General features: G+C 33.3%; 1 protein-coding gene across 1 annotated transcript in view; it reads right to left on the bottom strand.

Annotated features, from left to right (window-relative positions):
- Positions 1–250: 250 nt before the first annotated feature.
- Positions 251–13325, bottom strand: part of ERO1A (endoplasmic reticulum oxidoreductase 1 alpha) — a 48752-nt gene continuing 35677 nt past the window's right edge. Inside the window, exons 10-16 of the mRNA XM_045567059.1 lie at positions 12789–12815; positions 12571–12663; positions 11143–11389; positions 10627–10696; positions 5688–5774; positions 5467–5600; positions 251–3502 (exon numbers count right to left, since the gene is read on the bottom strand). Of these exons, the coding sequence (XP_045423015.1) occupies positions 3442–3502; positions 5467–5600; positions 5688–5774; positions 10627–10696; positions 11143–11389; positions 12571–12663; positions 12789–12815 (719 nt within the window). The 3' untranslated portion in view covers positions 251–3441. The remainder of the gene's footprint in view (positions 3503–5466; positions 5601–5687; positions 5775–10626; positions 10697–11142; positions 11390–12570; positions 12664–12788; positions 12816–13325) is intronic.

Below are 13325 nucleotides of genomic sequence, written 5' to 3'. Positions count from 1 at the left end.
GAGCAGCTATTCTTTGATTATTCAAGAAATTCTTTAATGATGCTGCTTTTTCCCTTGGAAAGAAGAGTTCCTTTTTTCCCAGAGTAGACCCCTTACATGACCCACCAAAAACCACACCAAATTTTGAATACAATTTCAGCTTCATTGACCCCCCTATAGTCTATTAAGTCCTTGGGAGTCTACTGACCCTTGCTACAAAGTGAAGGAAATGAAGGTATTTGGAGTCATGGTAGGAACTCTAATAAAGCTGTCACTTTAAAAGCAATTTATTCAACAAACATTTATTAAATGTTCATATGCCAAAAACTATACTATGGAGATGCAAAAATAAAGGAAGTTCCTTTTCCTGCCCTTAAGGAGCTCACATTCTAGTAAAGGAGACTTTAAAAGTTAAAAACAATACAGTACAATAAGTGACATACAATAGAGGTAGGTTGTAATTACAGTGGTGACACAAAAGAGGGAGTGAGACAACTCTCCTCAAATGGAGCAAGGGAGATTTCACAGAGGAGATGCTTATGTTGGACCTGCAAGGATGTGTAAGAATTTTCCAGATGGGGAAGGATGGCTAGGGCACTCAGTGCAGCGTACAGCATTTACCAAGGTGTGGAGGCTAGCCCTATAGGGCATTTGAAGAATTTTAAGTCTGTTTTTATCAGACATTGGGTGAGGGAAAAATGCCAGAAAACTTTGTACACCGAGCAAAGGAGTTTGGCTTTCTCCTGAAGGTTCATGAAATCACTACAGTAACATCATCAGAGTATGTCTAAAAGCCTACTCTGGTAACATTGTAGAGCAAGAGAGGAGATAAACTGGGTATAAGGAGACAGGTTAGTGTAGTACTTCAGGTAATAGCAATGAAAATGGAAAGAGTGATGTATCAGAGGTGGAGATAAAATCAGTAGAACTTGATAGGACAAAGATAGAGGAGAGGAATGAGCCTAGAAAACTTACAAAATGATGGTTCTGGAAATTAAAGTAAGGAACACAGGAAGTAGAGTAAGTTTGTGGGAGAATGACTGCTAAGACACACACAGGTGTCTGTGGGACAACCAAGTGCAACAGGCAGACGGATTTAGAAGTTTGGGCTGAAGACAAGATTTAGGAATCATTGAACTGGAAATACCCAAAGTGAGAAGTGGTGTAGTGATCAAGAGAGCAAGAATGAATGCCTGTGGAATAACTTTAAGGAATAAGTGAAGAGGCCAAAAAGGGGGGTTCAGGAGTAAGCAAAATGTAAGGAACCCAGGAGAATAAAGATTTTTAGAAAGGCTTGTCAACAGTGTCAAATGCAGAAAAAATTCAAGTCAGAAATGGCTTATGAACTGAACTGTGGATTTAGATTTAAGATTTTAGACTTTACAGGAAAGGCTTGTTAAGAACTACAATGCCAAATGCCAGATTTGTTAAGGAGCAAGTGGAAGGTAACAAAGTGAAGGTGGGGATATTCTTTCAAAACTATTGATTATTTAAAAAAGGGAGGAGAGACAGCCTAAGATGAGAGTTAGGTATACACACAAAATTACCATTTAAACCATCTACCATATTTTCAGAATACTACAAATATCCTTAAACCTTTACATATAGTGATTACTTCATAGTACTTCATAGTCTCCAAGAGGATTTACTTAGTTAATGGGTTAATGGCTTTCTTTTCCTGCCCTATTCAGAGAAAATGAGGGGGGGAAGGAAAATAGGACACATTAAACTTAGTTCTGTGATTATTCATTTAAAATATACTGAATAGTTATGCATACATTCATTCAACAAATATTTATTGGATACTAACTATGTGCTTGGCACTGTACCAAGCCTTAGGGACACAGAGAAGAAAAAGTATACAGCAGTGTAAAGTGACATTTCTAAACCATTATATAAATAAACCCTGCTTTACTAATAATGGGGTATCTCAACATGTTATACCTAAGACATATATAAAGAGGGCACATAATTTTGAGGTATACAATTTCTTTTCCCCTACAATTATGTGACATAAATTCCTAACCCTTCAAATATTTTTATCATTGAAGAGCTGACACTAACGAAAACCTCCTAAAATTATAGTTCAGTTTTAGGGAGGCAAAGGAAATGAACTTCATGTATAAAAAACTAAATTTAAGCCAGGCATGGTGGCATGCACCTCTAGTCCCAGCTACTCAGACGGCTCAGGCAGGAGGATTGAGGCCAGGAGTTCAAGTCCAGTCTGGGTAAAATAGCAAGACCCCTGTCTCTAAAAAAATTGTTCTAATTAAAAAATTAAAAAATAAATTGCTTGCCCTGTGACTATCAGATCAAGCATAAAAAGGGCAACAAAACTGAAAACAACTTCAGATTGGAACTTGAAATGATTCCTTATTCTAAGGCTTATAGTATTACAGTTCCAGATTTGTGGGAGTTTTTTCCTGAGAAATAATTTTTAGAAATTATTCAGTATTACACACTGAAGTATTTAGGGTCAAAAGGGCATGATGCTTGTAACTGACTTTCAAATGACTGAGGAAAAAAACAGTATTTGTACATATACATAGAGCATAAAAGATAAACAAATATGAACAATTGGTGAACCTGGGTAAAAGAGTTCTTTATACTACTTTTGAAACTTTTCTGTGAATTTGAAATTATATAAAAATAAAAAGGTTCCCCAAAATTTCATTCAGTATTAGGGAAAGTATTATGAGAATAAATATATAATCTATTCAACTTTTCACAATGTTTAGAAATCCCCTATGCCTTTGAGTTGTAATTGTACCTTTCTACACACAAAACAACCCAATCAAAATAGCAATATAATTTTAAAAGTGACTTGTTTCATATCAATGTATTTTCAGGTTGACAAATAAAACACAAGACTCCCAGTTAAAATTGAATTTCAAAAAAATAATGAATAATTTTTCCATATAAGTATGTCCCAAATATTGCATGCAACATACTTAAATTAAGAAACGAGTTGTCTGAAATTCAAATATAACTGGGCATTCCTTATTTACTAAATTTAGCAACCCTAAGTGTATTGAAAAATTCTAGGTTGTTAATTATGGATCATTCATGAGCCTCCTTAGCATTTTCCTATTAAATGCTTGTCACATTTGCCATAGTTTTATTTATATTACATCTTACACAAAAGTCTAGTTTGAGAGACTTTAAAACATCACTCACTTAGTTTTATCATATATGAATTTGATAATCCTGCTTTTATTCAGTATTAAACTTTAAAATTTGTACCATATTATTAAAGTATTACTTTTACTCACAATAGTATTATACATAGACTTAGCACAATTTAAAAATTTTGTTTACTTAAAACAATATAATTCTCCTTTTACAAAAGCAACTTTATATAAAATGTTTGGCTTAAGACTGTCATTGCTATTATGCCTTTGAATGAAATTCCACTCTTTGGCCTCCATTGTCCAGAAACAGGCACATTTCAAGTCGTTTTCTTTAGTGAATATTTTGTAACAAGTTCCTGAAGTTTTCTAATTCTTTCACACTTGTAGATATCCTGTAACCAAAAAATATTTCACTCAGAAACCATTAGATACATTTTCTCTGTAAAAGTTACTGACTTTGCATTTTTAAGACACCAAAAATTTTAAAAGTAATTTAACTCAACAAATTTAAAGGTGCATAAACCATTTAATCTATTTTGATATACTTTAGTTCTTAATTTGACATGGTAAAACTAAGATAATATTGTCCAGAAATTAGTTATTTATAAAGTATTTAAATAAATAAATATGAAGTACATAGGTATTGAAATACTTATGTACTTTAAGTATTCACAAGAATATTCATTTACTAGTATTAAAGTATGTATTTGGGCTGGGCGCGATGGCTCACGCCTGTAATCCTAGCACTCTGGGAGGCCGAGGCAGGAGAATAGCTTGAGGTCAGGAGTTCGAGACCAGCCTGAGCAAGAGTGAGACCCCATCTCTACTGAAAATAGAAAGAAATTAGCTGGTTAGCTGGACAACTAAAAATATATAGAAAAAATTAGCCGGGCATGGTGGCACATGCCTGTAGTCCCAGCTACTCAGGAGGCTGAGGCAGGAGGATCGCTTAAGCCCGGGAGTTTGAGGTTGCTGTGAGCTAGGCTGATGCCATGGCACTCTAGCCCAGGCAAGAGTGATACTCTGTCTCCAAAAAAATAAATAAATAAAGTATGTATTTGGTATAAAACATGTAAGTATTAAAATATTTAGGTATTTTAATGAAAAAATATTTAGGTATTTTAAGTATTCATAACTATATTCATATGCTTGGCATTAAAGTATATAAGTATAAAGTATAGAAATACAGAAATATTAAAATGTATTTTTAAGTATGCATAAGTATATGAATATAGAAAAATGATATGCTGTATTTAGGAAATATATAAAGAATCAAAGCTTGAGAGTAGTACATGTGTGACTAAATTGTTTTCACTAATGCTTTTTTTTTTTTTTTTTGAGACAGTCTCACTCTGTCATCCCGGCTAGAGTGGAGTGGTGTCATCATAGCTCACTGTAACCTCAAACTCCCAGGCTCAGGTGATCCTCCTGCCTCAGCGTTGGGATCAGCTGGGACTACAGGCATGCACCACCATGCCCAGCTAATTTTTTCTATTTTTAGTAGAGATGGGTTCTCACTCTTGCTCAGGCTGGTCTTGAACTGCTGAGCTCAAGCAATACTCCCGCCTCAGCCTCCTGGAGTGCTAGGATTACAGGCGTGAGCCACCACACCAAGACTGTTTTCACTAATTTTTATAAAAATTAAAATTTGTTCCTTATTTTAAGTACACTTTAGCTTTGCTCTCTACCATGAAAAAAGTAGCAGAATACTCAGTGCAATATAACTGTCCAGTTCCTGGATGCTAGAGAAATAATTTTTAAGGTCAATTATTTCAAGCCCAAAATATTAAATCATAGTTTTTTTAAAGTGAAGAAACGTAATCCTTAAAAAAAAGTTAATTTTTATAAATCTTGGCATTCTTTACATGATAGGCCAGAAGGAAATGCACCTATACTTAATTTAATGTAAGTTCCTTATTTAATGCTTTTACTCCAATCATTTTGATGGAAAATAATTATTTTTAAAAGAATTATTGACCTTTTTATATAATGGTAAATTCACAGAAATTTACATGTACACCTGTGTTAAAAAACATATGATTTATTCGGGACCTTCACAAAAATAACTGGACAGCATAAAAAATAGCTTTCAAACAATTCAAAAAATGTACAAATTCAATAAGATGAATATTGAAATCAGTATATTATGATTATAAAAATCAATAGATGAAAATAAAGAATATCATGTAATGATTATGTATGTCTATATACATGAAATGCATATTTCATAAGATCATATCATTCTGTAAGGAAAGAATTTCACTAAACAGGATATTTCTTACCCAGTTTTATCTGAGAATATGTGCTGCATTACTTACTCAGCTAGCAGAAACAATTTCAGTACATTCAAACTAACCTTCCAAATGCATTAAATAATGATACTATTTCTTGTCTGGTTAGATGGAATTCATAACTGGGTCCACTTTCTGGCATATTTGCTATCAGTTTCTCGGAAAACAAGATCTTCAGAGCAGTGCCCAAACCCTGAGTCTATAATAGAAATAAGAAAAAAAGAAAAGTAAGAAAATTCTTTGTGCAAAGGATGAATGAGAAATAAGACAGGCTAGATTTGCTTACCTGAAGCTTTCCCCACAGTCGACATTTAAAACAACCAACACAATCCATGATTCTTGAAATATTTCTAAAATGCAGTCGAAAGTCCTCCTAAAAACAATTTAACAAAACATTAAGATATACTACATAATGAACGAATAAGTATTTCCTGACTGCCGTCTATGTGCCTAACACTATGTAAGGTACTATGGGATACCAAAAAGGGAAGAGAACTAACATTCATTGAGTACCTCCTACAGACCATAATCTTTATATATCCAATCTCATTTAATCTTCACCACAGATCCAAAAATAGACATTATTATAATCAACACCTAATGAATTAAAAAAAAACAAGATTCAGAGAGGTTAGATAACTTGCCTAAATTCCCACCATCTAGTAAACAGCAAACTTAGAATCCAGGCCTGCCTGACTCCTGACTCGAAAGCTAAAGTATCTGCAAAAAATGTACAAAAGTAACTTAGTTGAGGTGTCCTGTTGTGATCGTTAACTGTACATCAGTATGTTAAGGGGGATGGGGCAGGAGTTGGAGGGCATCATTTTACAGAAGGAAGGAAGGGAGGGAGGAAAAAGAAGAAAAAAACCTTTGGTTTCACAATAGTTAAATTATAGCCCTTCTTTCTGCTATTAATTAGGTAAAACAATCAGATCTTTTTTTTTTTCTTTTGAGATAGGGTCTCCCTCTGTCACCCCAGCTAGACCGCAGTGGTACCATCGTAACTCCTAGGTTCAAGCAATCCTCCACCTCAGCCTCCTGGGTAGCTAAAACTATAGGCACGTACCACCACGCCTAATTTTTTTTTTTTTTTAGAGATAGGATCTTCCTATGTTGCCCAGGTGGATCTCAAACTCCCGGCCTCAAGAGATCCTCCTGTCTTAACCTCCCAAAGTGCTGGGATTACAGGCATGAGCCACTACACCCAGCTCCTTTTATTATTATTAGCATGCAAAAATATACAAAATGTAGTGAACATCCATATACCTACCACCAGGTTATAGAAAGAAACCATTATAAGTACGATTGATGCCCCCTACATATCCCTACAAAGTCCTATATCCCACCCTCTATTACTATGCTGAATTTGCTGTTTATTGTTCCCTTTTCGTTTTTATACTTTTAAAACATATGTATCTGTCCATGAACACTAGAGTATTATATCATTTACAACAGGGCAACATGCATCTAGCTCATCCAAAAGTAGTATATGTCCTTAAGGAATATGGAAAAAGAAGGGAAACCACATCCTTTTGCTCCAGTGGAAGTTATTACTTGATCCTCCAAGTGACTCGCTCTGTCCTGGACTTAGTAGAATCCCAAGCTTACAGTATTTGAAGCAGAAAATTTGACATATATTTCGGATAGAATATCCATTATACCAATTGGCCTATAATTTAAGGAACATAAATTTTTCTTTTTTAATCTGATAAACCACACACTGGGCTCAACCAGATAAGACAGGACCACAGATCGAAAACAGAAATAAATCAGCAAAGATTGGAACCCACTATTCAAAGCAGATCTCAATGTGCTCTAAAGATAGACTTTCCCCAGATGCTTTATTCAGCTTGAGGCTTTGAAACAGCTGTAACGTGTAAAAGATTTTTAGTAGGATCCTAGATCTTATGTCTTTATTAATTTAATACAAAGCCCAAATTATTATTAATTTTTGTCATATGTTAACAATATTCTCTATCTTGTGTTTCTTCTATACCTGTTCAGTAAGAGGTACTAATTTTAAACCTATTTAAAAAAAAAAAAAACTACCCAATAATATTACTCTGGATAGATTTTGATTTGATTTTTGATTTCCTTTAAACTAGTGTTTTAACCTTGACTTAAAGAAAAAAATCACACCTTTAACAATAATAACAGAGTAAATAAATTATTGTAAAGCACATGTTCCCATCCTATGAGTTGTTGACCTCTAGAGGACTTAATGGTCATTATTAGGGTTTACAAAATGCACATGTCAACAAGATTGTATATAGACAGAATAAATAGCTCAGATGTATGTACTATAAATTTCTAAATGGATATAAATGTTATGATCAATAAAATACAACTTTTACTTTAAAAGTGTTACTGAGCACAGTGGCTTTTTGGCAATTATATTTTCACAATCAATAGATACTAAAAATATATTGTCATGGGAAGAGGCCCTGGAAGTTTTTAAAACACTCTCATACTTGTAAAGGTTGGAAGCTTCTGTTCTAAAAGATTATGCTTGCTTTTGTAGACATTGTCAACAGTCAGCGTTTGAATCTACGTTAATCCAAATACTTGAATGTGACAGTTCTTGAGTAAATCTTTGTACAGCAGGTACAGAGAGCAGGCATGGTTGCTTACAAAAGCCATATAAACACTGTTAAATTAAAACCAAGCTCATAAAATAGCATGCATCTTCTGCTTAAGTGAACTTAATATGCTAGAACCAAATTTACTAGATCAGGAGAAAATCCTTATGACTTCCACAAATAACAATCATATCCAATAACTTGAGTAAATCCCAAAATTATCTGATAAGAAAAATTAGAACATAAATCACTTACAAATTTTCCTTATTTAGGCATACAGTTTTAGGTCATCATTTTAAGTTACAGCCAGTCAAGAGAATGATGAAACATGCTGTGATTATATGCTGTGATTTATATTCAGTGAAACCAATCAACCATTCTCACCCAAATTCTCAAATGTTTTATAAGCCTTGAAGTGAGAGCCTATTCTGTTTTTGATTAAACACTAAATAATTCTCTTTCATGAACATCCTATGTTTCTAACCATACTTGATAGAGTATAAAGGAGATGAGATTTTTAAAATGAACTTATGACTATTAAAATCCATGATATTTGACAGAAACTACTTTTTTTAAAAAAAGTAAATCTCTGACATTAACCTGGTTTCTTATTTTTTACTTCTTTCCTGTAAAAGACTGAGAAAAATTCCTTGTTAAGAACTCTCTACATAAACTTCATAGGATATCAAAGCTAAGTGTTTTGGAGTTTTGATCAAATTCAAACACCGTGAGAAGTATTTCTAATCTGTACAATCTAAAAAGAGCTGATGCCAAAACACTTTCCAATAAACCAGCAAGTAAACTAAAAATAAGGAACATATTGAAAATAGGAGGAAAAAAAGAAGTCTTATTGCAGCATCTTCCCCCTCACTTTCAAGTTCCTGGATGCTGTCTGAGAGATTATATAAGCACTGAGGTATGTATTTGTGGCAAGAATGCTTTTTAAGTAGGAGGTAGCTGGGAAGTCAAGAATAACTATTATCTAACAGCAAAAAAACTGAGTACAAAAAGTATTTTGTTTGCAAGCTGCATAAAATCAGTTTCTTTCATTATGGAAAGAGAGAGAAAATAAGAAGCAGAGGAAGGTTGTTAGAAATATTTTGGTGAAATTACATCAAACCCAGTAGTACTGAAGGCCACCTGCCTTTACTTACGAATAGCTTTGTAAGAACAGTAATACAATTTTACTTGACTCCCTCTGGAAATCTCTTGAAGGTAGGAACTCTCTCTCTCTCTTTAATGATAAAAATCATGTAATATTTTTATATTTGTAGTAACATTTTATATCGGTAGTATTTTGAGGCAAATACATGCTCAGAGATAGACCCCTATTAAAAGGCCTGAGCTCAGACCCTTATCAAGAAGCAAGGCCACAACCTACCCCATTCTGTGGGGTATCAGGTCAGATCTGTTCTTTCCCCAACTGCATGCTGGCATTCCTAGCTGCCTTTAATACCCAGTGAATAAGACAAATGACAAAACATCACACTGTGCCTTCTTCTACTAAAGATCTTTTAATTTAACCAATACCATTTTCAGGAATTCTCTTCAGCAAAAAATAGACTAATACCATCACTTATGCACTAGATCCTTTCCCTTTAATTCATTACCTCTATTTATTATACGAGACCATAAAGGTGAAAGCCATCTGTAAAGTGTACAGTGATATACAGGTATCAGTTGTTATTTTGAATATAATGCAAAATATACCTTAAGCTGGACCTAACTTTGGACAACTTTTTTGAGGAAAAGAAAAGAAAGATTATGATTGATTTTTCTTATAATTTCAAGATATATATATGTGTATATTAAGATTTACTGTTAAGTATAAATATAAGCATGATTTTTATTTTTTACTTTTTTTAATTAAAAAAAATTTTTTTATGGATTGATTGACAGGGTCTCGCTCTGTCATGTAGACTAGAGTGCAATGGCATGATCATAACTGACTGCAGTCTTAAACTCCTGGGCTCAAGCCATCTTCCTGCCTTAGCCTCCCAAGTAGCTGAAACTACAGGTATGTGCTACCACATCCAGCAATTGTTTTTTTTTAAGAGATGGGGTCTCGCTATGTTGCCCAGGCTGGTTTCAAACTCCTGGCCTCAAGTGATCCTCCTGCCTTGGCATCCCAAAGTACTAGGATTACAAGCCACTACACCCATTTATTTTTTTTAATTGACAAATAATAATTGTATATGTTTAATTGACGAAATTATATGTTTATTTTTTCAATTGACAAATAATAATTGTATATGTTTACGGGTACAATGTGATGTTTTGATATATGTTTACAATGTGGAATGATTGAATCAGATTAATTAACAAATTCATCGCCTCACATATGTAATCATCTTTTTGTGGTAGAAATCTATGTTTTTAGCAATTTTTAAATGTACAATGCATTATTATTTATTATAGTCACCATTCTGTGTAATAAATCACTAAAAATTATTCCTTCTGTCTAATTGAAACTTTATAGCTTTTGATCAACAACTCCCTCTTCCCCATTCATCCTCCTCCCCCAGTCTCTGGTAACCGTCATTCTACTCTCAATTTCTATAAGTAATATATAGGTTTATATTCATACTTGCGTAAGTATTAATCAGTTTCTATCTAACAATTAAGTTAAAAGTATAAAATAATTACCTTTAGTTTATGTGCTTCTTTTTTATCTCCAGCAAAAAATGAATTCTCATCAAAATGCAAAGGAAATGACCTGCATTTTAAAACAAAAGTCATTTTCATGCATTATAAAAAGTCTTGATAAATACAACATTTTATTGGTTGTGATAAATAATATGATTGAGTAGAAAACATAGTAAAACCAATACTCAGATGCCCCAAAACAAATTCTTATACTAAATGCTAATTGCATAATGTAGAAGTTTGGCCCCAAACTCAGTCTGTTCAACTATATATATAAATAATACAAGTATCAAATACTAAAAGAATGGCTTTTAAAACTAAAAATCTGTGCCTTTTAGTATACAGGTCAAAACAAAAAAACAAAAACAAAACTCAACTCTAAAAGACCTACAAACAAAATTAGCTTTTAATTATTTTTTAAATAGATTCCTTTTTCTAAATGAGTATCTAAGAACTTAATTTTGGATGCCATTTGTTACTCTTCTGTTAATGTGTAAGTTGTAATATATAATTTACTTGATTTCATGAAGTATTTCCAGAAGTAACATTTTGTTTTCCGCATCCTGAATTTTATTTCCGGTGAAGAGTTGAAAATCTGGGCGCTCAAAAAATGGTAACACTTTCGATAAAGCCCTTAATTCTATTAAGTAGAGAAAATACAAGTTCTTAAGCCTTCTTGGGCCTTCTCCTTCAGTTAAAATTCCATCAAATCGCTGTTGAAATTCTGTAATGTTGTGTCCCCATTTCTTTTCCAACCAGGTATCTGGGAAGAAAAAAGAATTAAATATTAAAAACTGAATTTTATATTCAAATACTTTTCATTTTAATTGTATCAGGTTATTTATGCCTACAGAAGTTAATTTCATATTGTATTTTAAAATATATAATAAATACAACCAAGAAAATGATTTTTCATAATTTAGCCTTTAACAGGTCTATATTATTTTTTCTAGAACCTAGCCTTAAAAGTAAAATAAATTCAATGTTGTACTAACCAATTTGATTTTTATTAATCAAATTAATTTTTTAATAAAAATCAAATTTCTGAATATAAACATATTCATAAAACCAAAGTACACAATTAAAAAAAGACACTCAGAAATTACTACTGAGTTTAAGGTGCCATTTAAAATCAAAGTTACTATATTTTGTTTCTAAACAGCGGTCCCCAACCATTTTGGCACCAGGGACCAGTTTCATGGAACACAAGTTTTCCACAGATGAAGGGGGAGGGTTGGTGATGCGAATGATGGGGAGTGGCTGTAAATACAGATGAAGCTTCTGCTCACAGGCTCACCCACCGCTCACCTCCCCTCCTGCTGTGCAGCCCCCCACCCCTTCCTCAGTTTCATGGAAGACAATTTTTCCATGCATGGGGTGGGAGGAAGGGGGGACTGGTGGAGCTCTGCAGCCTGGTCCCTAAGAGGCTGCAGACAGGTAAGGGTTGGGGACCACAGAGGTAACATATACTTTAATTCCAGAAGAAATATGTTACTGATGAAAATCAACCATGGTCTCATTTTTCAACAGCATTCATAAAGCATAAAGAACAGTAGGAAGTGCTTTAACCCATTAAACCTCCAGGCCTGACACTGACACACAAATAAAAAGGTTCTGATACAGTAGTATCTACCAAGTAACAAACTGTGCTGTTAGGAGCTATTTCATTTCCCACAAAAAAACACCAAAAGACTATTTCCAAAGAGATGTGTACAATTTTGAGCAGCTTCTTAAAAGAAGGTGAAGGGAGCTAAGGATATGCTGTATCTACTTTTCAATTGGATTTACAGTTCCCACATTCCTGATTACTACCATTTAAGAACGGATTTTTAGTGCTTAATATTCAATCAGGTCAATCTTTTCCCATTCAAGTAAATAGCAAGAAAATTTTAAGAATACCTGAAAATAAGTGTGGTAAAGAAAATAAAAGTAAATGTCACATACCCTGTAAAAGATATCTTGCACTCAAATGCACATTAATGCTTGCATGTAGGCCGGATATGAGTCTGTAGAATGCTCTTTTTTCTACACAGAGTCCTAAAAAAAGTCAGTGAATTAGAAATAAAATTTCATATGTGAATCTTATACATACAAAATTAATTTCATCTCTTGAATGAGAAACAAAATGTATCACTTAAATGTATTTAAAAATTTCCAATTACCTTCTAGCCAGCTGTAAAAAGTGTTCTCTGAAATTAAAAGAAAAACAAATCACAAGATTATAAAAATGCCAAAATATAAGTTTTTCAAGTTTTAAAACATTATAGCAAATTTGTGCCAAACAGTGATTTAAAGATTGTTTAACCTAAAGGTCCAAGTCTTATTTGCAATTCCTCCAAAAGACGAAGAGAAGTTCTTGGTATGAATTCAGTTAAGGACCACTCTGCTGCTCAGTCTTTAAAAGGCTTCAGCATTGACTTTGGTATCCCCAGTCTCATAACTTTATGGATAAAGTGTTTTATATAAGGTCAAAATACAGAATTTAAAAAGCAAATCAATCAAGAATAGGAAAATACCTAGCCCTGATAACAATTCATGCCATGAAAATTAAGGATTCATTATATGCTCTTTAAATCAGAAAAATAAAAATTACAAAATAGTATTGGTGGTGGGCTTAGTAGATCATGCCTATAATCTCAACACTTTGGGAGGCCAAGGAGGGAGGATCACTTGAGGTGAGAAGTTTGTTTATTTTTTGT

This window comes from Lemur catta, chromosome 1 (genome assembly GCF_020740605.2).
Source record: "Lemur catta isolate mLemCat1 chromosome 1, mLemCat1.pri, whole genome shotgun sequence".
Lineage (NCBI taxonomy): Eukaryota > Metazoa > Chordata > Mammalia > Primates > Lemuridae > Lemur > Lemur catta.
Note: the sequence above shows the minus strand (reverse complement) of the source record. Positions and strands in the feature narration are given on the sequence as shown.